Source organism: Dipodomys spectabilis, unplaced genomic scaffold, assembly GCF_019054845.1.
Source record: "Dipodomys spectabilis isolate Male_0828 unplaced genomic scaffold, ASM1905484v1 ptg000108l, whole genome shotgun sequence".
NCBI lineage: Eukaryota > Metazoa > Chordata > Mammalia > Rodentia > Heteromyidae > Dipodomys > Dipodomys spectabilis.
Genome location: NW_024870785.1, coordinates 19470255 through 19496476, shown reverse-complemented (window position 1 = coordinate 19496476; position 26222 = coordinate 19470255). Strand labels below are relative to the sequence as shown.

Below are 26222 nucleotides of genomic sequence, written 5' to 3'. Positions count from 1 at the left end.
AAGAATGGACTTTCCTTTTTCCTTCTTTTTTTTTATTTTTTGGGGGGGGAGAGGTGGTCAGTAGTGGGGCTTGAACTCTGAGCCTGGGTGCTGTCCCTGAGCTCTTCAGCTCAAGGCTAGCACTCTATCACTTGAGCTACTTCCAGTTTTCTGGTACTTAACTGGAGATAAGAGTCTCACGGACTTTCCTGCCTGGGCTGGCTTTGAACCACAATCCTCAGATCTCAGCCTCCTGAGTAGCTAGGATTATAAGTGTGAGCCACCAGCACCCAGCTTCTTTTCTGTTTTTGAGCTAGGTTCTCCTAATGTGGTCCTGGCCGACTCACTACGTAGCCCAGGCTGGCCTTGAGCTCACCGATCCTCCTGCCGCCTCCTCCTGAATGGTGGGATTACAAGCATGTTCATGCTATGCCTGACTTGGGTCTTTCATTTCCCTGCTTCTCTTCTGCTCCCTAGTACACAGGTTCCAAGCATTGCTTTAAAAGATCTGCCTCGACTTTGCAAAGCACACTAATGTGGCTAGAATTCTCCACATTCTCAATGATGTAAGAATCTCCACAAAAGCTGCTGGTCAATAGGAGTTGAGGAAGAGAAAACAACAGAGAGTAGGTTATTCAGAACAAATATAATATGTCCATGTCTGAAACATGAAATTCTTTGGTGCAATCAACACACACACACACAAACATGCACGCACGTGCACACATATAACGTGCATATAAGAGGTAGAGTGCCAGCTGTGAGTGTGAGGCCCTGAGTTCAAGCCCTGGTACCAGAACCTAAACAAAAAGACGATGTGCTGGGAATGTGGCTTAGTGACAGAGTGCTCACCGAGCATGCAGTAAGCCCTGGGTTCCATTCCTCAGTACCATATACACAAAAAAAAAGCTGGAAGTGGTACTGTGGCTCAAGTGGTAGAGGGCTAGCCTGAGCAAAAAGAAGCTCAGGGAGGGGCTGGGAAGGTGGCTCAGTGGTAGAGCGCTTGCCTTGCATGCCTGAGGCCCTGGGTTCGATTCCTCAGCACCACATAAGCAAAAAGAAAAAAAGGCGGAAGTGGTGCTGTGGCTCAAGTGGTGGAGCGCTAGCCTTGAGCTGAAGAGCTGAGGGACAGTGCCCAGGAGAGTTCAGGCCCCACAACTGGACCCAAAAAAAAAAAAAAAAAAAAAAAGCTCAGGGAGAGCGCCCAGGCCCTGAGTTCAAGCCCAGGACTGGGGTAAAAAAAAAGAGAGAGATAGGAAAGTACAAACTAAGACAGGCTCGGATAGGGGTAGCGTGTAACAGCAGGAGGGAGGAGGGCTAACAGAATGAATGAAGACGACGCTGTCAAAGCAGCTTATGTGCATTTATGAAAATAAAACAAAACTGCAGAAACTTTTAAAAAGGGGGCAGGATGGGGGTGAGTTATAGAAGAGATGATTGATGAGGATACAGTTTACATGTGCAGAAACATCACAATGAACACTCCCAACCTTCATAAACTAATGTATGCTAATTTTTTTAAAGAAGAATTCTCCACATCCATAACCCAAACTTAATGAGACTCTGGCCAAGACAGGAAGTCCCTCACAAAGAGAACTGCTCAGAGAGCAAGAGGCATTCAAATACACTGGCATTTGTACTCACCTGAAAATTTCAATCATGCTCCAAAAATAAAACACGAAGAAAACCACAGCTTTGTTTTGCATTTCTTCCATGGTGCCAAAGACAATAAACAAAATAAAATTTCTTCCAAGAAGCTATTAAAAAGACCCAAATGAGAAAAAGAACAAGTTAAAAATACGTACAGGTGCCATAGAAACACTTTATGCAGTCCCACTAGGTGAGCGGAAGTAGAAAACATGGAGTCAACGAGACTGTTCCTTTCCATCTACATGGGTTTAAGTTCCCATGCCAGTCTGGTACTTTGGTCTGCCCTAGTGCATCATAAATGCCTAACACACACACACGATTTATAGAATACTGCCAGCGAACATTTGTGACTTGTTTCCATGGCCAAGTTAAAGAACTGGCTGGGAAGGTGGCTCAGTGGTAGAGCGCTTGCCTTGCATGCATGAGGCCCTGGGTTCAATTCTGCAGCACCACATAAGCAAAAAGAAAAAAGCCGGAAGTGGCGCTGTGGCTCAAGTGGTAGAGCGCTAGCCTTGAGCTGAAGAGCTGAGGGACAGCGCCCAGGCCCAGAGTTCAGGCCCCATGACTGGACCCAAAAAAAAAAAAAAGAACTGGTCCACCATCCTGTATCTTCACAGCATACTTTGATGGTTGCTGTCTCTGTCTGCATTAGTCTAAATGCCTCCCCAAGTACAGCCGTGCACTATTTGCATTTCTGTGACCAGCACTGGATCCCAAGCCCCAGTGCCTGTGCCACATTCTTCTTCTCCATTCTCTATCGGCATATTGGTGGTATTCCACTTTTAGCTAGTTTGAATAAACTACCACCTGAAGTCTTTTGTTTTTTTCACAAAATTTCAGAAATGTTATCATTCCAAAACTGTTTGTATTTTAATTGGAATTACATTTACTCTACAAATGAGAATGGGGGCTGGGAAGGTGGCTCAGTAGTAGAGTGCTTGCCTTGCATGCATGAGGCCCTGGGTTTCATTCCTCAGCATCACAGAAGCAGAAAAAGTCGGAAGTGGGCGCAGTGGCTCAAGTGGTAGAGCACTAGCCTAGAACTGAAGAACTGAGGGACAGTGCCTAGGCCCAGAGTTCAGGCCCCACAACCGACCCAAAAAAAAAAAATGAGAACGTACTACTGAGTCTTACAATTCAAGGAAATTATGTCAATACTTTTTGTGCTCTCTCCTGTGTTTAAATAACCCACTAATGCTCACTTCAGATGTGTCTAATACACTTCCAAAGCTATCCAACAAATTTTAAAATTAGGTTATTGCACTTTTCATTAATAGAAGTTCTGTCTGCCTCTTTTTTCAAACCTTTTTATATTGTCTTAGTGTCTTCTTTCCTGTTCATAGCCATGGTCAGCATCAGCATCAGCTGACACAGACCTTCCTGGCTGGGCTGGCTTTGAACCATGATCCTCAGATCTCAGCGTTCTGAGTAGCTAGGATTATAGGTATGAGCCACCAGCACCCAGCAAATTACAAATTTTATAACATTACCAGCATGAGCTAGGGACACGGGACATAGAGGAGATGACCACCCATCACGGGCGGCCTCTGCAGCTGCCTAGCTGGAACCTAATGGAGTGTGATCGAACAGCTATAAACCAGGGCAAGGATTTAGGTGCCATATTACTACTGGGAGCCAGTGGCAAAGGAAACCAAATAGCTGCATTAGTAGAGGAAAGTCCCAACAGGGACAAGAACTCCTTCATCTACCCAGAGACTAAGGGTATGTTTTTCTGTCCCCAACTGCTTTAAAGTCCTGTTTATAATTTTGTGAGAATTTCTTTTTATAATTTTATAATCTCTGGAGGAGAAAAGGTAATACTGGTAATGTTATAAAATTTGTAATTTGCTGGGTGCTGGTGGCTCATACCTGTAATCCTAGCTACTCAGAAGCTGAGATCTGAGGATCATGGTTCAAAGTCAGCCCAGCCAGGAAAGTCTGTGAGACTCTTATCTACAAAGTTAACCACCAGAAAAACAGAAGTGGTGCTGTGGCTCAAGTGGTAGAGCACTAGCCTTGAGCAAAAGAGCTCAGGGACAGAGTCCAGGTCCTGAATTCAGGCCCTATGACTGCCAAAAAAAAAAAAGTTTGTAACATTTACAAAGTTGTAACATGTGGTTCTTGGGCCCTGTAAGGCCGAAAAATCATATGGTACATGACAGGACAGACATCTCTATTTCGCATATGCTTCTAGTCTGCTCCTCTTAGCCATCTACCTGTATTAATGCTTTTGTATGGCCTTTGAATGATGTTATAAACATCCAAATGGCCTTTGACATTAAAAAAAAACTTCCCACCTTATAATAATTTAATAGGCTTGTAAAGGTAAAGGTGTACTTTGGACTTCTTGTTATTGTTCCAATGTCAAGGCTTAAACTTTGGGCCAGGGCATTCTTCCTTATCTTTTATGCCCAAGCCTATTCTAGCATTTGAGCACACCTCCACTTCTAGCTAATTGATAGTTAATTTGAGGTAAGAGTTGCAGCCTATTGAATAGTGGGAAATATAGGCATAAGCCACCAGGACCCAGTTGTAAAGATCTACCTTGGACAGTATCCTTGACATCTAAAATTTTCCTTTTTCAAATAAAACATGGCTATTTCCATGTATATAGACAGTCCTAGTAACTGAAATGTAGCATATGATGACACATCTACAAGATACATACTAAAATCATTCATTCCTACCCTCAAACTCAACCACTCAGTACCTGGAGCAGAGAAGGCAATACTGGCGAGCTAGTGACTCCGATTGCTGCATTGATCGTTTCCACAAGCGCCAACATCTGGCAGAAATACATCATGTCGGCCACCGAGTGGAAAGTGTCATAAAAGGACTCTGTAGGCACAGATGCACATTAAGGGTAACCCAGTCAGTGAAGTTCAACCAGTACTCTAGTTCTCATAGCGTAGTTATACATGCCATTATTAACTTCCTAAGGACAAATTCTTAAAAGTGGAGTGACAAGATTAAAGCACAAATTATATTTTGACAACTGGATGCATTAGGCCAATTATCTTTCCAGAGTGTACTGTTTCATGGTACCATAGATTAAACCCATATTCAAGCTAGGTGCTGGTGCCTCACATCTGTAATCCTAGCGACTCAGGAGGCTGAGATCTGAGGATTATGGTTTGAAACCAGCCTGAGCAGGGAAGTCTATGAGACTCTTGTCTCTAATTAATCACAGAAAAAGCTGCAAGTGGTGCTGTAACTCAAGTTTTAGAGTGATAGGTAACCTTGCGCAAAAGGAGCTTAGTGACAGCACCCAGACCCAGAGTTCAAGGCCTAGGACCGGCAAAAACCAAAACAGACAAAAAACAACACCATATCCAGTTAGCATGAGAGTACCTTTTAGGACTATAAAAACCTTTCTCTAGCCTAGCACCAGTGGCTCATACCTATGAACTCTAGCTACTCAGGAGGCCGAGATCTGACAACTGAGGTTAGAAGCCAGTCTGGACAGGAATGTTTGTGAGATTCTTTTTTTTTTTTTTTTGGTCGGCCGTGGGGCTTGAACTCTGGGCCTGGGCGCTGTCCCTCAGCTCTTCAGCTCAAGGCGAGCGCTCTACCACTTGAGCTACAGCGCCACTTCCAGTTTTCTGGTGGTTTATTGGAGATAGGAGTCTCACGGTCTCTCCTGCCCGGGCTGGCTTTGAACCGCGATCCTCAGATCTCAGCCTCCTGAGTAGCTAGGATTACAGGCGTGAGCCACCAGCGCCCAGCTTTTGTGAGATTCTTATGCCCAATTAACCATCAAAAGCTAAGGTATAGTGCCCAGGCCCTGAACTCAAGCCTTAGTACCAGCACAAAAATAATAAACATAAAAGTAACTTACTCATTTATGGAAGTTTGGAAAACAGGAAAAATCAGAGGTAGGGGTACAAGGTGTGATCTCTGCTCCCTTAGTCATATTTCCATATAATTTTCCTAGTTTTTCCTCTTGTAGTTACATAATTATTTCATATGCAATTATGCAATTTGTGTTCAAATGTTTCAATATTCTAAGGGCTGGCTGATGTAGCTCCATGGTGCTTCCCTAGTATGTACAAGGCCCTGAGTTCAATCTCCAGCACCACGAGAAAACAACAAAAAGTTTGTTCAGATGACTGTAGAGCTAACTATGACTCACCTCTTATAAACTGCAGGTGGAAACTTTTAGAAAGGAGAATAAAACAGTCAACAGGACTTTTCTACCTTTCCTTGGTGGTACTGCAGTTTGAATTCAGAGCCTTCTACTTGCTAGTTAGATGCTAAAAGACTTGAGTCAAGACCCTGGCCCTTTTTGCTTTAGTTGTTTTTTGACATAGGATATCATGTTTTTGCCCAAGATGACCTGAACTACAATCCTCCTACTTATGCCTCTCTCATAGCTGGGATGATAGACATGTGCTACCACCACGCAGCTTTTATTGTTGAGATTGGGTGGCTTTAATTCATTTTTACCCAGATAGGCCTGTACCCAATCTTTTTCCTGGTCTTTTTTCCGGTCATATTTTTTGGGGGGAGGAGGCAGTTTGAACTTGGTGCCTTGTACTTGCTAGCCAGGCTCTCTACTACTTGAGCCACATCTCCAGCCCCAGTTGTCTTCTTTTTAGAGTTTACATTTTCCAAATATTTATAGTTCTTACCATATACATATTTTACAAAATAAAGAAAAATTTAAAAAAAGCAAACTAATCTTACCTCATTGGTAAGACATTTGATCAAATCTCTGCCCCCAAGAGTAGCTAGGATTACATGCATGAGCCACCGTTCCCAGCCTATGGACTGATAGGTTAAGAACCTATTTGCAGAGTGAAATCTCTAGGCCTGTTTCCCTGCTTGTTACATGGATGAATATCCAGCCAGCCTGTTTTGCAAGGAGAAGGGAGCTGAGCACTGTGAAAGCACTCTGAGAGGCAGGAAGGTGCTATGCAAACCCCGGGTTACTATTCATTTCAAAGGTGCACAGTGCTGTTACGGGTGGGCAGTGGGCCAAACTACTGAGAAAGGGAAACGTAGCTCTGATGATAGTATACTTGCCTTTTCCCAAGATAAAGAACCGCACTGTCAAGTTGACAAAGATCCAGGAGAACCCCAAGAACTGCACAAGGTTGTACATGAACAGGTATCCTTTCTTCAAGCTTGTGAGAGCTGAAAAGCAAAGCAAGGCAGTGAACTGTAACCACAATGGTCACAGAGAGGAGCTGTCTGTGACCGGACAACTTCCAGCCCTCACAGACACCGCAAGCCCAGGAGAAAGACATTGCCTGCCACAAAACCATGACCTCTGACACGGCCTCATAGAACAGAAATGTGAAGGTCATGCAAGCTCCAAGAAGCAAAAACAGGAAACAAAACACAAGTCACCCTGACATTTGCTCACCTATTCCCTTAGCAATCACCAGGTAAACACCAAGTGTGCCAGGCCCTATGAGGGACACGGCTGGGGTACAAAAGTGAACCCATGACTCAGGACACTGCTCTCAAACTCCTTCAACTGCAACGCCATGATCCATGCTGTAGAGCATCCAGAAAAGTCTTGAAATGTTCAAGGTGGGAAATGGCAGTGGGCCCCAGCAGGTGTGTGTGGCTAGACTGGTATCTGATCTGGGTCTTGCCACATAGGCAGGATGAGGACAAAACCAAGGGAGGACCATTTCAAATGGAAGACACAGGAAAAGGACATTTACAGCTTGTGAAGGTTCAGCTAACTACAGAGCTAAGGGAGAAGGAAGGAGCTTAGAATCACGACTGAGTCTGAGGAGGGAAAGGAAAGGACTGTCCTCCAGAACAGGGCTCAGGCTGGGCCTCAAGGGCTCTTGCCTGTAATCCTGCTTACAAAACTGAGATCTGAGGATCACAGCTGGAAGCCAGCCAAGGCAGAAAGTCCATGAGACTCTAATCTCCAATTAACCAGCAAAAAGCCAGAAGTGGAGCTGTGGCTCAAGCAGAATGCCACCCTTGAGTGAGAAAACTAGTACCAGTGCCAACACACGCACGCACACACACACACACGCACACGCACACACACACACACACACACACACACACACAATCTTTCCTCTTCCTTATATGGCATGCCAGGTAAGTGCCACAAAACTTGAACAAAAGACAACCTGGAATGAATGAAGAGACTTACTTCTATCGGCTGTTCAGAGATAGCTCTTCACAGACCTGCACACACTTGCCACTACATTGTTCTTCTAATCTACCTACAGGGAGCCCATGATGGATTCATCGGGCCCATGCTTTGCATGTAGCATGAGTGTAATAAACAGCTGAAGATTCTCATCTAACTATGCAACCTAAATAATACCTGCACTTACAGAGTTTCCTGCTGATAACTCATTTGGACAGAAATAGAAATGGAAAGCCGGGTGCCGGTAGCTCATGCCTGTAATCCTAGCTACTGAGGAGGCTAAGATCTGAGGATTGCAGTTCAAAGTCAGCCTGGGCAGTAAAAGTCTGTGAAACTCTTATCTCCAATAAACCACACAGAAAACTGGAAGTGGTGCTGTGGCTCAAGTGGTAGAGCGCTTGCCTTGAGCTGAAGAAGCGCCCAGGCCCAGAGTTCAAGCCCCACTACTGACAAAAAAGAAAAAGAAATAGAAATGGATTTTGTTTTCTTTTTTTTAATTAAAAGGGGCTTCAATTCAACATGTTAGTTTATGCAATCTGATCAATGGCACCCGTTCTATAATTCAACCCATGTCTCCCAACCCCACTCATTCCAATTCACCTAGACCGTTTTTATATATGTATACTGAACACTATGGCTGTGTTCGCTGCCCACCATTCCTCTCTCCATTCACCTACCCCTCCTCCCCTTGACCTTACCTTACCACCCCTACGAAATGGATTTTTCCTTTTTTTTGGCCAGTCCTGGGGCTTGAACTCAGGGCCTGGGCACTGTCCCTGAGCTTCTTTTGCTCAAGGCTCTGCCACCTGAGCCACAGCACCACTTCTGGCTTTTTCTGTGTATGAGGTACTGAGGAATCGAATCCAGGGCTTCAGGCGTGCTAGGCAAGCACTCTACCACTGAGCCACCTTCCCAGCCCAGAAATGGATTTTTTTTTAAAGGTTCATGGACAGCAGGGCTACACAGAATTATCTTCACACTTGTCTATAGTACAGCCCCTCAGGACTCAGGTGGGAGAGAAATGCAAAGGTGAAGGAGTACAGGCTAGACTGTGCACATTCCACATGCCTATGCAGGCTTTGGGTGCCATCTGCCCTCAGCCCAGGAGACTGAGATTCTTCCATTCTGCTATAGCAGCCCTGGCAAATGCAGACAGTGTCAGATCTCAAACAGGAAATTTAAAGTAAGGCTACTGAGGTAGTTGTGCATAGCTTAGGCGTCAGACATAAAGGACTTGTCATACACACATCCAAACATTCTCTGTGGTAACCCTATCACATCCACCCCCACCCCACTTCTATGAGCAGTAGTTATACTCCCAGCAGGAGCAACTTACTTTCAGGGGAGCCTTCACTTTCCATTCTGAGTTTATTTAGGCGTTCTTCCTCCTAGAAATTAAGACAAATTTCTCAAGGACACAAGTTAGGATTCCCAGATGCTGCAAAAGCATCTGGGAAGTGATCTGACTCCCTTAAGCTACCTCCTCTAACTGTGTGCGTGTTCCACTGGGGAAAGAGACCCAGCTGATTATTACAAAGCCCGACTCAGCCAGCACCAATGTCTCATGCCTGACTCCTACCTAGTCAGAAGGCTGATATCTGAGGATTACAGTTCAGAGACAGGGCAGAAAAATCCATAAGAGTCTACAACAAGACAGGCTCCGGTAGCTCACACCTGTCACCCTAGCTCCTCAGGAGGCTGAGATCTGAGAATCACGGTTCAAAACCAGCCTGGGCAGAAAAGTCTGTGAGACTCTTATCTCCAATAAACCACTAGAAAACTGGAAATGGCATTGTGGCTCAAGCGGTAGAGCACTTGTCTTGAGTTGAAGAGCTGAGGGACAGCGCCCAGGCCCAGAGTTCAAGCCCCACGACCAAAAACAAACAAACAAACAAAGTTGTCTACAACACACATGGGAGAGTACTGCCCTAAAACTCTAGGGCCAGGCCTAGAGTATGTACATTTTTACATATGTACACGCATATAATACTAGCTACTGAGGAGACTGAGATTAGAGGATCACAGTTCAAAGCCAACCCAAGCAGGAAAGCCTGTGAGACTCTTATCTCCAACTAACTACCAAAAAAAAAAAGTCAGCGGTGGCTCACAGCAGTAGAGCGAGCTCAAAGTGATAGAGCACCAGCCTCTAGCACAAAACCTCAGGGACAACACGTAGGCCGAGTTCAAGCCCTGGAGCCATTGATAAATTCATTCATTCATTCAAAAAGGTCCAAGTCTTTAAAGGAATTGTACCTTCATCCCCATCCTATGAGACTCTTAGAGGAACCTGAAGTGACCTGAGTAACTGGAATTCCTCAGTTCTCCATCTTCAATGGCAAGGTTTGGGAATCCTTACTGACCTTGGCTCTGAGTTCCATTTCAGCATCCGATTCATCCAGCCAGCGATCAAAGTCAGGGGCCAAAAACAGTGGACGCTTCTCCTGCTTGGTGAGCCTTTCCCACCACTGACTCACCTTCTTCTGTACAGTAATGTTCACCTGTCTCTGAGTCAGTTTGTAAACCGGCTAGAACAGAAAGTGAAAATGTTAGAATGCCTCTTCCCCTCACTGGAACTTCACTCTACCAGCATAGCACCACAGAGAAGCTGTGCAGTATGCTTACTCACCTTCCTTCTCTGGTCTTGCAATGCAAAGAGAAAATCTAGACCAAGGGCTGTCACAGTGAAGAGCTGGCCAGACAGAAGCATCTCTCTGATTCTGCTCCAGCTCTTTCTTTCTCTGCATAGCCTCTACTTTGTCTCTGAAACAAACCCTTGACAGGTTCTCTCCCCTTCTGCCAGGATTATCAGTGGTATCTCAAAATGAGAAGCTTCTGCATGGGGAGATCAGTAAGCTCAGAGCTGAGTGTAAATCTGGAAACTGAAATATACCATCTACTACATCCTTCCCTTCATATGCAAGAAGTTCCTCCAGTCTTGGATGAAGAGAAACTCCAATTATATTTTAGCATTATTGTTTTTAAAGATCAACCATTTTAGCACTATCTGACTGCTATTGTAGATTCTATTCCTAGTTGATCAACTCTCCTGCTCTTAAGAGGTGCCATGCTCCTCTCCCATCACTGAAGACCAGAGCTGGAAGGGACCCCAAGGATCAGGTCATCCAATCATCTCATACATAAGAAACATGAAGTCAGGAGCCAGTGGCTCATGCCTGTAATCCTAGCTACTCAGGAGGCTGAGATCTGAGGATCCTGGTTCAAAGCCAGCCCAGGCAGTAAAGTCCATGAGACTCTTATCTCCAATTAACCACCAGAAACCCCAAAGTGGCACTGTGGCTCAAGGGGTAAAGTGCTCGCCTTGAGCTGAGGAGCTCAGGGACAGTGCCCAGGTCCAGAGTTAAAGCCCCATGACCAGCCAAAAAAAGAAAAAAGAAAAAGAAAAAAGAAACATGGAACTCGAAGAACTGAGGTCATGTTGCCAACAAATGGCAAAACCCAGATCCAACTTAGGTTCTCCAATGTTACCATTCCTCCACAACTAAAACCTTTTTCGAAACTCTGATCATTACCCTTTGGTTTTTATCTCCTCTTCCATAGCTCCTGCCCTTCACTGTACTACACTGCTAATATTCACTTCATAAAAAGGAAAGGTATGTGAGAAAGGAAAAGCATACCTCTGGCTTCACAAGGTCCAGGAATTCCAGGTGAAATTCATAGACGTTGTCTCCTTTGGCACCATGCCCCTGGGCTATATGGAAAAGAAACATGGGTTACTATGCACTTAAGCATAGCAAGGCTACCTGAAAAGTCAGCATGGTAGGTCTTTCAACATTGTACAAATATTAATGGTTCCTGTCAAAATGTGTGGGAGCTTGTGAGCAGATACTCAGCAAGTAGATAAACCAAAATTCTGGGAAAAAAATTTAATCTCCATAAGTCCTCTGATGGTCTATCTTGGAATATTTACCTAATCTTCCAATATAGGCTGGGTGATGGTCAGTATAAGTCTGGGTTTTTTTTTAATAACTGTATTTTTTTTTCTTTTTTGGTACTGGGGAATCGAACCCAGGACCTTGCACTTGCTAGGCAAGCGCTTTGCCACTGAGCTACCAGCCCTCAGTATAAGTCATGGGCAAGTGAAAGGTTATAAATGGGAAAGACAAAGGTGGCACGTACATAAACTTTTCATGTTTACTCTGGTTCTAAACCCTACAGAGAAAAATCCAATGCATGTACCATCTTGATATGTTTAAGGAAAGCAACTTCCTTGAAAATGAACTATACAATTTGTGGTTGGTGATGGGAGGAAAACTGGGAGAGAGGGAAAGGGTGACACTGTCCAAAAAGAAATGTACTCTTTACCTGACATATAGCTATAAGCCCTCTGTATTACCTTTATAATAACACTAAAGACAGAATTTTCTTTTTTTAATTTTTTTTCTTTTTCTTTCCTGTGTGTGTGTGTGTGTGTGTGTGTACATGTGTGTGTGTGTACATGTGTGTGTGTGAACTCAGGGTCTGGGCATTGTCTGTTACTTTATTTTATTTTTTTAATAGGTCGTGGGGCCTGACTCTAGGCCTGGGCGTTGTTCCGCAGCTCTTCAGCTCAAAGCCCTACCACTTGAGCCACAGCGCCACTTCCAGCTTTTTCTGCTTATGTAGGGCTGAGGAATTGAACCCAGGGCCTCATGCATGCAAGGCAAGCACTCTACCACTGAGCCAACTTCCCAGCCCCGCAATTTTTTTTTGTTCTTATAAAGGTGATGTACAGAGGGGTTACAGTTAAAAATGTAATTTAAAAAAAGAAATAAAGAAAGAAAGCAATTTTCTTTCCTTACAGAAAAAGCTATGGTATAGGCCCTGGATTTAATACCCAAGAAGGAAGAAAGGGAGGGAGGGAAGGAGAGAAGGAGAAGGGAAAGTTAGTTGTAAGGTACATGGAAATGCTGTTATCTCAAAAACAGCTCTGAGCCTGAAGTTTCCAACTAGTGACAGAGAATGAAAGCGGAAGCTGACCTCTCCTTTAGTGCACCTCAAATGGCATAAGGAAACAAAGATCTTTTTCAACTCTTGGATGATAGGCTGGCCACCCCTCTAATCCCTGTGCCTTGACATGGCTCCTGATTCAAATAAGCAGATGGCAGGACAGGCAGCAGAAGCTACCGCTGGACATTCAGATACTGACCTTTGAAATGCAGCACATTTTCTGTGATGCTGATGGCAGGGTTCTGTGAAGAGAGACCAGAGATGGGAGAAGGCAGGTTAATGAGAAAAATTAAAGGAAATCATCAAGATACAGAGAAGCCTAGAGAGGGTACACTAATGATCAATGGGAGCCTATATGCTCTGTACATAGCCAAGAGTCAGGAAATGGAGAATGATGGCTCAGTAAATGCAAAGGTTTTTTTGGGGGGAGGGGTGTGTTTAAATGCGCTGGTATTGGGACTTGAACTCAGGGCCTGGGAGCTGTTCCTGAGCTTTATTTACTCAAGGCTGGTGCTCTATCCCTTGAGCCATAACCCCACTTCTAGCTTTTTCCTAGTTAACCGGAGAAAAGAGTCTCACAGACTTTCTTGCCCAGGCTGGCTTTGAACTGTGATCCCCAGATCTCAGCCTCCTGAGTAGCTAGGATTTCAGATGTGAGCCAGCGGCATAGCCAGGCAGTAAACATTAAATTTTAGTGAAGAACTTCTAGAGGGGGAGGAAAGACTTCAAGGTAAGAAGTTCACACAGAAGAGCCAGAATCTAGATGATCTTCTCTGCAGCAAAAGGAGGGTAAGCAGATTCATCAAAACAGTTACAGGAAGATTTTTTGCTCACTTGTTTGTTAGTAGTGCTGGGGATTGGATCCACCGCCCTTTACAAATATGCACTCTACCACTGACTAAATCTCCAGGCTGAGAAGTAGGGTTGTGAGGTAAGGGTTATAAGCTAGCTGGACAAGTTGGACTAAGCCTGAAATCCTACTTACTTAGGAGGAAGAGATCAAGAAGATGAAGGTCCAAGGCCAGCACTGGCAAAAGCTATCAAGACATTTCCAACCCTACCTCCCAATCAATAAGCAAAGTACGGTGGTGTGATCTCAGCTAGGTGAAAGGCCACAGGTAGGAAAATATTGGTCTAAGGTCGGCCTCAGGCAAAAAAAAAAATAAAAATGTGGAACACACAACACACCTGCCCCCAGCAATCTTCTCCTATGACATTTATGCCTTTATGTATTCCCTTTTCATAGTGATGACAGGGCTGGTCAGTGTGTAACCAATAAAATGACATGGGAGAGCTCCTGTTTGGATCTTGACTAGCCTATGATGGAGCTACAGGAGGAAGAGAGGAACTCGAGGATGAAATTCCTACATGGGAAAGAAAATGGGAAGCTGGGCACCAGTGGCTCTAGCTTCTCAGGAGGCTGAGATCTGTCACAGTTCAAAACCAGTCCATAAAACCAGGCATAAAAGTCTGAGGGATTCTTATCTCCAATTGAACAGCAAACAGCTAGAAGTTGAGCTGTGGCTCAAGTGGTAGAATCCCATATTGAACAAAAAAGCTAAGGGACAGTGCCTAGGCCTTTTGAGTTCAAGCCCCCAGTACTGGCACAAAAAAGAAAAGGAAATGGGAGATGATCCTAACACCATTATGCAGCATGCCAATTGTGGACTTACTACCTCCAGATTTCTTATACACAACAAGCAAAGTTCTATTTGATTGTTAATTTAGCTCAATTCCTTTTTTTTATTATTATCTACAGCTGATCTTAACACATAAACCCTAGCCTCTCCATCTTGATTGCTAGTGCTCCTGCTATAGCAGTGGGTGACATGCATAAAGCAGGAACAAGTATATGTTAAAGCCCTGAAATGGGGTCCTTACGTAACAGCAGACCACTGTCCTCAGCCAGCCAGCCCTTACCTGTGTTGAGACAAATAACACCAGCAATCAAGACTTTGCTTTTCTGGGGGCTGGGAAAGAAGCTCAGTGGTAGAGCACTTGCCTTGCATGACTGAGGCCCTGGGTTCGATTCCTCAGCACCACATAAGCAAAAAGAAAAAAAAAAAGCTGGAAGTGGTGCTGCGGCTCAAGTGATAGAGCACGAGCCTTGAGCTGAAGAGATGAGGGACAGCGCCCAGGCCCAGAGTTCAGGCCCCACGACTGGACCCAAAAAAATAAAATAAAAAATAAAAATTAAAAAAGTCTTTGCTTTTCTATGTGGGCTAGGGATAGTTCCTGGTCTGTTGGTTTAAAAAGACTCATCCCATTTTTCTTCTCCAAACCTCATCCCTAAGAGCCTATTGACACCTGTCTACCTACTAGGTTCACCTGTGTGCCATAAAAAGTTTACACTCTGTACTCAATTTTTGTTTTCCTAAGTTTTTTCTTATTTAACATTATTAACATTTTCCTTGACAGTACTAAGTATAAAAGCCTTGCGCTCGCTCAGCTTGCTTGCTCCGTTGGTACCTCTTAAACCTTACTTCTAACCCAGTTTTTGCTGTTTTAGAGATAGTCTCATGGAGTTTTCTGCCCAGGCTAACTTCAACCCTCAATCCTCCATTGTAGCTAGGATTACAGGCATGAGCTGCTAGCACTTAGTAGTATATCCTTTTTAATTCCCCTTTAACCCAAGTTCAACCTAATACTAAAAAACACATCTCAAGGTCAACATCCTTTAGAAAGAATGCCTGCCTCGGCCACGATGATCTCTCCTCTCAAGGCTAAGAATGCTACTTACACCACAGATTTCTCTGCTCCCTTTCTCCCCACCAAGAAACACACTTTGAATAGTTATCTATAGGGGGCTGGGAATGTGGCTTAGTGGTAAAGTGCTTGCCTAGCATGCATGAAGCCCTGGGTTCAATTCCTCAGTACCACATAAACAGAAAAAGCCAGAAGTGGCTCTGTGGCTCAGCTGGTAGAGCGCTAGCCTTGAGCAAAAGAAGCTCAGGGACAGTGCCCAGGCTCTGAGTTCGAGCCCCAGGACTGGCACACATACACAAAAAAGCTATCTATAGCATTAGTGATCCACACTTATAATCCTAGCTACTCCTAAGGATCATAGTTCAAAGCCAGTGCAGACAGGAAGTCCATGAGACTCTTATCTCCAATTAATCAGCAAAAATCCAGAAGTAGAAACATGACTGAAATGGTAGCACACCAGTAGTGAACAGAGCAGAGAGTGAGCAGGAGGATTTGAGTCCAAGCCCCAGTACCAGAAAAACAAAACAACAACAAAGACTAGCAACGAAAGCTGGCAAGGGAACTGAACAGACAGTTCTCACCAAAAGAAATACAAATGGCTAATAGATCCTTGAAGAAATGTAACACCAAACTCAGCTGACTGTGTTGGTGGGAATGTTCTCTCTCGCCTAGCTTTCAGGACTCCGCAGGACACTGTCCAGGACTTCATGCCTCACAGACTCTGCCTTCCCTGTCTTCACTGCTGGTTCTTTCTCCTCTGCTGAACTTCTAAATGGCGCTTGAATTCAGGGCCTGGGCACTGTCCCTGAGCTTCTTTTGCTCAAGGTTAGCACTCCGCCACTTGAAACCCAGCACCACGTCCAGCTTTTTCTGTTTATGTGGTACTGAGGAATCGAACCCAGGGCTTCATGCATGCTAGGCAAGTACTCTACCACTAAGCCACATTCCCAGCCCCTTTTGTCAGTTCTTAATGTCTTTTCTAAATGGCTAAGAAGTGCCCAATCCTGTATTACTACTTTTGTCAGTTTTTGTTTTTCCAGTCGTGGGGCCTGAACTCTGGGCCTGGGCACTGTCCCTCAGCTCTTCAGCTCAAGGCTAGCACTCTACCACTTGAACCACAGCACTACTTCTGGCTTTTTCTGCTTATGTGGTGCTGAGGAATAGAACCCAGGGCCTCATGCATGCAAGGCAAGCACTCTACCACTGATCCACCTTCCCAGCCCCAGGGTTTTTTGGTTAGTTTTTGTCAGTCACGGGGCTTGAACTCTGGGCCTGGGCACTGTCCTTTGGCTCTTCAGCTCAAGGCTGAAGAGCTCTGCTACTTGAGCCACAGCACTATTTCCTGCTTTTTCTGCTTCTGTGGTGCTAAGGAATTGAACCCAGAGCTTCATGCATGCAAGGTAAGCAACTCTTACCACTGAACCACCTTCCCAGCCCCCAGCATCTAGCTTTATTCTCTACTCTTAACCATGTCAGTGAACTACCATCATCTGACTCTGGGCTTACGCTAAAATTTTAAGGCTAGTTGATTCCTTTCTCTTCTTCCTCTACAAGAAATTAAGGCCTGAGAGAGAATGTATTTCTCTCCAAATGTAACTCTCTCCATCTTCACTCCCATTTCTAGACTAAGCCCCCTCATCTCTCATCCACACTATCACAACTTCTCTAACTGGTCTTCCAAATTTTTCACTCCATCCCTGGCGTCCACACAGCATCCCTTTGCTGGGGGCCAGTCCCAAGGCCTTGTGCATGCCACCACTGAGCTATGTCCCCAGTCCCTCAACGACTTCTTTAAAATCACAAATCCTACAAAGTCACCCTTCTGCTGAAAACTATTTTAATGGTTCCCCACTGTTCTTACAATGAAGTCCAAGTTCCTTACCATGGCAACTAAGCTCCACATGACCTACATCTTACAAACCCCTCAACTTCTCCCTCACTATCCTTCAAACATACAAATATCCTTTCTGTTCCTGGAATCCACCAGGCCCCCACCAAGTCTTTTTAAGTGTGCTTCTTAGAATGTTCTATCTCCAGCTTTCCTTTTGATTGTGTGTGTGTGTGTGTGTGTGTGTGTGTGTGTGTGTGTGTGTGTGTGTGTGATGCAAAGGATCAAACTCTGGCCTCATGCCTGCAAAGCACACACGAATATGCATCCCCAGCCTTACTCCTAGCTTTCTGCATAATTCATTTTATCCTTTAACTTTCACTTTGCTCAAAGCATTACCTCTTAGCCCAGTCAATTTAAAACAGCATCTATCGATCACTCTCTACTATACCACAAAATCTTTCTTTCCCTCTAGCAATTTGCCTAGTTAGTTATTAACTTATCTCTACTCCTTCAACCTGAAGGTACAATCTTCACAGGGGCTGTTCTCCAGTGAGTAACACTTAGCCTGGTACCTGAACCATTTCAAACACTCAATGGTTACCAAATTACTTCATTTACAGCTCTAGGACTGTACTCTTGTACTGTAGTTATAGTTTAGACTTACTGGATTTTTATTACTAAATATTTCAAGCAATTAGCCAACCTCAAAAAAACAAAAGTCTACCACATTTTGGTTCATTTGCCTTCCTTTTTTGTTTTAAGAAACAAAATGGCTACGTGTCATTGGTTCACTTTTGTAATCTTAACTACTTGGAAAGTAAATATCAGGAAGATCACAGTTAAAGACCAGTCTGGATAAATAAATAAATGCTCATGGTAGCCTCTTCTCAACCGAAAAGGCTAGGTGTGGTGTGATACATCTGATACTCCAGCTATAGCAGGAAACACAAATAGGAAGATCATGTTCCGAGCAAAAAAACAAGACCTCGTCTCAAAAATAACCAGAACAAGCAAAGGAAAGTGGTGACATTGTCAAAAAAGAATTGTACTCATTACCTGACTTATGAAATGGTAACTACCCTACACAACACCTTAATAATAATAAATTTACACTTAATAAAACCAGATCAAAAAGGGATGGAACTGTGGTTCAAGTGGTATAGCATCTACAAGAAACTCAGCTCAAACTCCAGGACTATTATAACATCTAACTGACAGGACTGTGCTTCAGTATCGTGTGGATCTCAATTTGTATAATTACTCAATTCCACTATTCTTTACCACTAACATTCCCCATCCTTGCAAGGCACAGCTATTCTAAACTTGGACTGTTTTTTTTTTTGGGTCCGGTCATGGGGCCTGAACTCTGGGCCTGGGCGCTGTCCCTCAGCTCTTCAGTTCAAGGCTAGCGCTCTAACACTTGAGCCACAGCGCCACTTTCAGCTTTTTCTGCTTATGTGGTGCTGAGGAATCGAACCCAGGGCCTCATGCATGCAATGCATGCGCTCTACCACTGAGCCACCTTCCCAGCCCCCGGGACTGTTTCTTTACTCACAGCATGGAACTTTTTTCTTTTGTGAGCCCTGGGGCTTAAACTCAGGGCCTGGGCATTGTCCCTGAGCTTCTTTCACCACGTGGCTAGTTCACCACGTGAGCCACAGCACCACTTCCAAGTTTTTCTGTTTATGTGGTACCGAAGAATCAAACTCAGGGCTTCATGCCTGCTAGACAAGCACTCTACCACTAAGCCATATTCCTGGCCCCTGAAATATTCTTTACTCACAATATATCCTGTTATATGTGTTACATAGTTTCATACTGCTCTCATCATCCTTCAATTTGCCTTTTCACCTGGTCGGTCATGGGGCCTGACCTCTGTGCCTGGGTGCTGTCCCTCAGCTCTTCAGCTCAAGGCTAAACTCTACCACCTAAGCCACAGTACTACTTCCGGCTTTTCCTGCTTATGTGGTGCTGAGGTGCTGAATCCAGGGCCTCATGCATGCAAAATAAGCACTCTACCACTGAGCCACCGTCCCAGCCCTCACCTGAAATACTTTTAAGCTTTAACTCTAAACAGATAGAGTTGACCCTGTTTCATTCTTTTTGTTGTAGTTGTGGGCCATGAGGCTTGAACACAGGGTCTGAGAGCTGTCCCTGTATAATTTTGTTCAATTCTAGCACTCTACCACTTTGAGCTACAGTGCCACTTTGGGTTTTCCGGTGGTTAATTGGAGATAAGTCTCACAAACTTTCTTGACTGGACTGGTTTTGAAACAAGATCCTCCTATCTCAGCCTCCTGAGTAGCTAGGATTACAGGTGTGAGCCACCAGAGCCCAGCTGTTTCATTCATTTTAGCCTTATGTAGTTCGCTTTGTGTAAATAAACCACAATTTATTCATTCTCCTATTGGTATAAGATTGAGGCTGTTTTCAAATTTTTGACTTTGGAATAACTCTTTCTGACTTTGGAATAACTCTTTTTACTTTTTTGTTGGTCCTGGGGCTTTAACTCAGGGCCTGGGTACTGTTTCTGGGCTTCATTTTGCTCAAGGCTAGCACTCTAGCACTAGAGCCACAGCTTCACTTCTAGCTTTTTCAGTGCTTAATTGGAACTAAGAGTCTCATGGACTTTCTTGCCTCATCTGGCTTTGAACTGTTATCCTCAGATCTCAGCTTCCTCAGCAGCTAGGATTACAAGTGTGAGCCACTGGTGCCCAATGTAACTTTTATTTTGAACATTCTATCTCCTTGTGGATATGTAGAAGAGCTCCGCTAAGGATCCAAATTTCTAAGGATATGCTCATCTTCACGTTAACTAGATAATGCCAAACTGTCCTTCAGATCAGTTATTACAATTAATATTTCCACCAACTGTATTAAAAAGGGTTCATCACCAAACACTGGTAGTCACACTTCATTTTCCCAATGTACTGTGAGAAATACTATGGTTTTAATTTATATAAACCTAATTCTAAGCAAGGTTAAGTGTCTTTTTAGGATTATTGGCCATGCTTGTTTCCTTTTATTCTGGCCTGTTTATATTAACTATCTTTTCTTTCTACTGTATTTTTTTTTTCTTCTTCATGTATAGGTGCTCTTTAAATAGTCAAGATGCTAGTTAACTTGTCAGGTGACATATGCTGCAAATATCTTCTTTTTTTTCTTTCTTTTTTTTTTTTTTGGCCAGTACTGGGGCTTGACTCAAGAGACTTGCCCTTTTGCTTAGCTGTACCACTTGGTGATACCTCACTTCCAGCTTTTTGTTGGTTAATTGAAGATGAGAATCTGAAGGGCAGGCTTCAAACTGTGATCCTCAGATCTCAGACCCCTGAGTGGCAAGGATTATAGATGTGAACCATAGGCACCCAGCTTGTCAAACTCTTTTTTTCAGGATCCAAGTTCTGACAGTCTTCCATGTTCCAATAGCATAAAGACAGTCTCTATTTTCTTTTAGTAGTTTTACTTTATAAATTCAGGCCATTAATCCACATGACACTGACTTTCTAAAATATAATTTTACTGTTTTTATGAAGGTGTTGTACAGAAGGGTTACCATTTCGTAAGACAGGTAATGAGTACATTTCTGTTTTTGGACAATAGCACCCCTTCCTTTGCTTTCTCCCATGCTGACTTTCGTCCAGTGCAACCCACAGTCCTGTGAATTAGATGTTATAAGTTCACATGTACTTGCAAAAAGAGATTGAGGTTCATAAAGGTATTATCCTCTGTCACCAGATTTGAAATAGAAGCACAAGGTCTCAGTCTTGGGCCTTTAGTGACTACTCTTTACACCAGACTCTGGGAGATGGACAAGAACAGTATCTTTCACCTGTCTCTAGGAGGTGGACAAGAACAGTATCTTTTCAGACTTACGTACTATGTCCACAGTCAATTAAAACAAGCAAAAGCCTTGGGTCAGCTGCCAGTGGCTCATACCTAAAAGCCTAGCTACTCAGGAAGCTGAGAGCTGAGCATTGTGGATCAATGACAGCCTAAGCAGGAAAGTCCATGTGACTCTTGTTTATAATTACCTGTCAAAAAGTCGGAAGTGGAGCTGTGGCTCAAGTAGTAAAATACAAACTTAAAGAGAGAGAGAAGAGCTAAGGGACAGCACCCAGACCCTGAGTTCAAGCGCCAGCGCTGGCACGCATGCACATCCATGTACATGTACACACACACACACACACACACACACACACACACACACAAATTAGGGGAGGAAAAACTTGGAAAATGAGCAAATGCCTATGGAGCAAACCTGTCCATTTTACTTTTTTTTTTTGTCAGTCGTGGGGCCTGAACTCTGGGCCTGGGCGCTGTCCCTCAGCTCTTCAGCTCAAGGCTAGCGTGCTACCACTTGAGCCACAGCGCCACTTCCGGCTTTTTCTGCTTTTGTGGTGCTAAGGAATCAAATCCAGGGCCTCATGTGTGCAAGGCAAGCACTCTACCACTGAGCCACCTTCCCAGCCCCTATGCTCTCCTTAAATGTGAGCTCTATACTGAAAGTAACCTGATGTCTCTTGCTACTGCTCACCTTAAGCACAATATCCCTCATGAAGTCATTATTGTCCACAACCCCTGTAAACAATAGCAGTAGCTTCTTATCAGTCACTAGCCCTGCAGGTCCAGATATGACAACTGAACAACTCTCTTTACCTTAGGAGGGAAGGATGCCTCCACACTGATATTCAACCCTTTAAAATATCACACACAAAACTGTAGGACATGTTGTGGGAAGCAGGAGGAGGTAAAGAACTGTCCAAAAACCCAGAACCCAGCTTAATGAGAAACTAGAATTGTTATTACTTCATAGTTTTTCGCTTTGTTTTGTTTTGGCCAGTCCTGGGGTTTGAACTCAGCACCTGGGTGTTATCCCTCAGCCTCTTTGTGCTCAGAGCTAGCACTCTGCCACTTAAGCCAGTGCAATTTCTGGCTTTTCTGAGTAGTTTATTGGAGACAAGAATCTCACAGGACTTTTCTGCCCCAGCTGGCTTTGAACCATGATCCTCAGATCTCAGCCTCCTGAGTAGCTAGGATTACAGGCATGAACCACTGGTGCCTGGCTCATAAATAGTTCTTGTTAAACAAATAAATGAATTGCTTCATCTTGAACCAGGATTACTTGTTTCATCAGATCATACATTGCATTGAGAAATCAATGTATGAAAGACAGAGAGAGAGAGAGAGAGAGCAACCTTTGATGTTCAGAAGCAGACATAGCACACATTATTCTCCTTTCAAACCCAACTATCTCACAGAATACCATCCTGAGACAAAATTACTCGGGAACTTTGACAAAATGAGACAAAACCTATTCCATACTTGGTCACGGTGTCACCTGCAAAATAACAAAAAACACCTCTCCGCTAAAATGATGCTTCTGCTCTACAATTTATTCTTGGGTTAAGTCTCTCCTCCTCACAGGTAAGATTTATCCAGATACTCAACCAAAGAACTGCCTCCTTTATCTGTCAGCATCTAAGCTACAGTGAGCCCCCACTTCCCTCAACCCTCCCCCAAACACCAATGCCCAAATCCTATAATCAGTTCTAACACCCTCTTAACCATCACACCATGGCCATTCTCCATGGAGTGTCCAACTCTTCAGGTGTATTCTAATATCCTTTGGCTGTAGGACATTAATATGACAAGTGTCTAAAGAGCTATACCTTCCTCTTTCTGGAAAGTCTCCTACTATCTACCCATGAAGAAAACTTTGTTTTTATATAGCATTTTCCTCTAGATAGCATGTCCTGGAAAAGTTGATTCTAACTCATCTCTGTAAATCTGGAGTACCTTACACATTAGAGGATCTCGTTATGAATGGTATTTACATGCCTAGTTTTAAACTAGCAGAACTGAAATGGATGCCTCAGAATCACAGATGTGAAATCCCAGAATATTTTAAATAATTGCAGAAAAAAAAATAATTGCAGACTTATTCTCTCCCTCAAGAAAATTTTAAAAGGATTTCTCTTTCCCAAGCAGTATTTTTTCTTCACTTTCACATTTTTCTCCACCTTCACATTTTTGTGATCTATTTCAAATATGTGTCTACATATTATAAGTATCCTAAATGTAATTAACACGTGTATTCATGTTTAAGAGGTTTTTAGTCTTTCAAGAAAAATGTCAGTACTGTCCATTTTTCATTCATCCAACCTATTTCCATTTATTTCCATTATTATCCCACCCCCTAAAAAAAAAAAATCTTTACTGCTGCTTGAGCTTCAAAATGTACTCTAATAGTCTATCTTTATTACCAGATATATATTTAGAGAATTTAATCTCTAATCAGGTCTACATATTGTTTAAATATATAAAGAAACTGTTGTAACATGTTCTAGACTTTTTCTTTTGATTGCTGGAAGAATCTTTCTCTCTCCCTCTCTAAATGGGTACTTTGATCCTTGTCTACAAAAAATTTTGATGTTCTTTTCCATTTTAGTAAGCAGGGTGGAGGGAGACGGAACAGAACACTTATTCTGCCTATGACGCAAAAGTGTAATTCAGGTTGGGTTAACACATCAAATGACACATCATGTAATAAATACGGTAGCCAACTTTAAAGTAGTATGCCTTAAGGCACATTCTGATCAGTACCATCAACATCTTTCAAGAGGCAAGCTGATTTATACTCTAAAAGCAAAGATTAAATTAAACTCAATAAATTCAGCTCAACACTAGCCAAGTACCCACATTCATTCAGCAAGACATTATGTCAGAGGAACGGATAGGTTGAGACAAATGTCTGATTCGGAGTGAGCGAGATTACTACTGAGTAACAGCTCTCTCAAGAAGACTAGGGAATAAGAATGACTGTGGAAAGAACATTCCAGATCCAATACTCTAGTTCCTCACAGAACAGGATCCTGGATGAAATGTTTGGATGGAGAGATGGGAGTTCAAAGATCACGGAACCTACCACTATTGGGAGTGGAGGGGGGGGGGGCTGTGATTTGCTCACATGAAATCAATCATAATGTCACGTAAGATCATTTTTGAGTCCTTTATGCAATTTAGCACCCTGCAACTTTCAAATCCCCAGAAACAATCGCTGGGGGGTGCGGGGGGGGGGGGGGAAGTCGAGCAGGAGTCGTCTGGTAAATTTGGAAGCACGATTTCCATCACTGAACGGTAGGATGGGGATGGTGTCACCTACCACCGCCCCTTCAGGAGGCGGTGACCCCGGGGGGGGGGCTGGCTGGACCCCCCCCCTTCATGCCAGCGCTGGGTACCCAGACACCACGCAACAGGCCACCGTCACGCGGCCCCCTCAGACCCCGAGGGGGGCCCACTCCACCTCCACGGTGAGCCCCCCACCCCCACCCCGACGGCCCGGGCCTCCCTCAGGCCACGAACGAAGAGGCCCGGGGCGGGGGCTCCGGGGTCGGCGCCGCCACCTGCAGCCCCGGAGCGGGACGAGCGTGCGCGCAGCGCCGCGGCGGCGGGGCCCGGCTGGCGCACTGCAGGCCCTCAAGGGCGTGCACGGCCTCCCCCGCCCCCCCCGCCGCCCGCCCCGCGGGATCCCCGCCGCCGGACCCGGCCTTTACCTGCACGTCACTCAGCTCCACGCGCAGGTACAGCTCCCGGTGTCGCTGAGCCCAGTAGACGTGCGGCGTCAGGACCTGGTTCTCCATGGCCACGCTGCCCCCCGTGGAGTCGGGAGGCTCGGTTCACGGCGCCTGGCTGTACCTCCTCAGCGGACGCGCGCGCGCGGCCGGCGCTGGACAAACGCAGGCCGCAAGCTCCCCCCCCTACACACACACACACACACACACACCGCTCCGGAGCCCGCAGCGCAACTACCAGGAGATGGTTCCCCCCCCTCCCACCCCACGCTCGCGGCCCGCGCCTGCGCGTTGCTGAGCAGGGGGCGGGGGCGGCGGCGCGAGCCGGGCGGGGGCGGGCGAGAAGGGGCGGGGCCACGGTTACGTCATGACGCCCCTGGTGCGGCTGTCGGACACTCGCGAGTCTGCAGTGGGTTCGCGGCGCGTCACGGTGTCACGTGGTTCTCGCCGGCTTGCCAGGAAAGCATCTTAAAAAACGTGAAAAAGACGCAGCCAGGCGCCGGTGGCTCCTGTAATCCTCGCTGTTCAGGAGGCTGCGAGCCAAAGATTACGGTTCATAGCCAGGGTAGAGAAATCTGCACCTCCATCTCCAAAACTAACCAGCAAAAGTCAGAACTGGAGGCATGGCTCAAGTGGGAGAGCACCAGCCAAGCAAGTATAAGCGTCTAAAGTCAAAATCCTATCCTGGTATCAACCCAGGCAAAAAAAAAAAAAGTCTGTGAGACTCTTAGCTATAACTAATTTTTTTTTTTAATTCGAAATGGAGCTGAGTTCAAGTATTAGTAAAGCACCAGCCTTTTGTGGAAAAGCTAAGGGACAGTTCCCAGGCTGTGAGTTCAAACCCCAGTGCTGGCACAAAAGTAATTAATAATTAATAATAAAGATGAATGTAGTGGTGGAGGCAGCGGAGGCAGCTGGGCCCAGAGGGGTCCCTGGAGTGTGAAGACTAGAGTTTCCCAGTGCTAGCTAGTAGAACTGCTATGATAGAAACAGCCCACCAGGTGCTCTTCAGCACTGTAGCCGTGCCACAACAGTTAGGTTTTACTCAATAAATAGCCATCTGACGACTGTTTTATTGGGCAGTGCAGGAGACTGTCCTTCCTGCCAAGAGACATCTTGACAACTCCTGTCTAGACTCGAACCAAGAAGCCTGATCTGAAGATGACACTCATTCATGAGGTCTTTTTCCTTTTACATTTTTGCTATACTGGAATTTGAACTCAGCACCTTATACTTGGTAGACAGGTGCTCTACCATGTGAGCCATGCCCCGAAACCTCATTTGTGTCTTATTTATTTCATCAGTCTTCATTTTCATCTCCAAGTTCTTCTGTAGTGAAAGATTGAATGGCAAGCAATGCTTCAATGAAAACTAGAAGTCTGGGGTGTGGGGGAATGGAATTCCATTCTTTTAA

The 26222-nt window shown here is 44.6% G+C and overlaps 1 protein-coding gene across 1 annotated transcript in view; it reads right to left on the bottom strand.

Annotated features, from left to right (window-relative positions):
• The window catches only part of Hacd3 (3-hydroxyacyl-CoA dehydratase 3), a 30712-nt gene extending 5670 nt beyond the window's left edge, over window positions 1–25042 (bottom strand). The window contains exons 1-8 of the mRNA XM_042687698.1: window positions 24791–25042; window positions 12900–12942; window positions 11389–11462; window positions 10114–10278; window positions 9090–9141; window positions 6655–6765; window positions 4340–4467; window positions 1624–1736 (exon numbers count right to left, since the gene is read on the bottom strand). Coding sequence (XP_042543632.1) covers window positions 1624–1736; window positions 4340–4467; window positions 6655–6765; window positions 9090–9141; window positions 10114–10278; window positions 11389–11462; window positions 12900–12942; window positions 24791–24877 — 773 coding nt within the window. The 5' untranslated portion in view covers window positions 24878–25042. The remainder of the gene's footprint in view (window positions 1–1623; window positions 1737–4339; window positions 4468–6654; window positions 6766–9089; window positions 9142–10113; window positions 10279–11388; window positions 11463–12899; window positions 12943–24790) is intronic.
• Between the last annotated feature and the right edge of the window lie 1180 nt (window positions 25043–26222).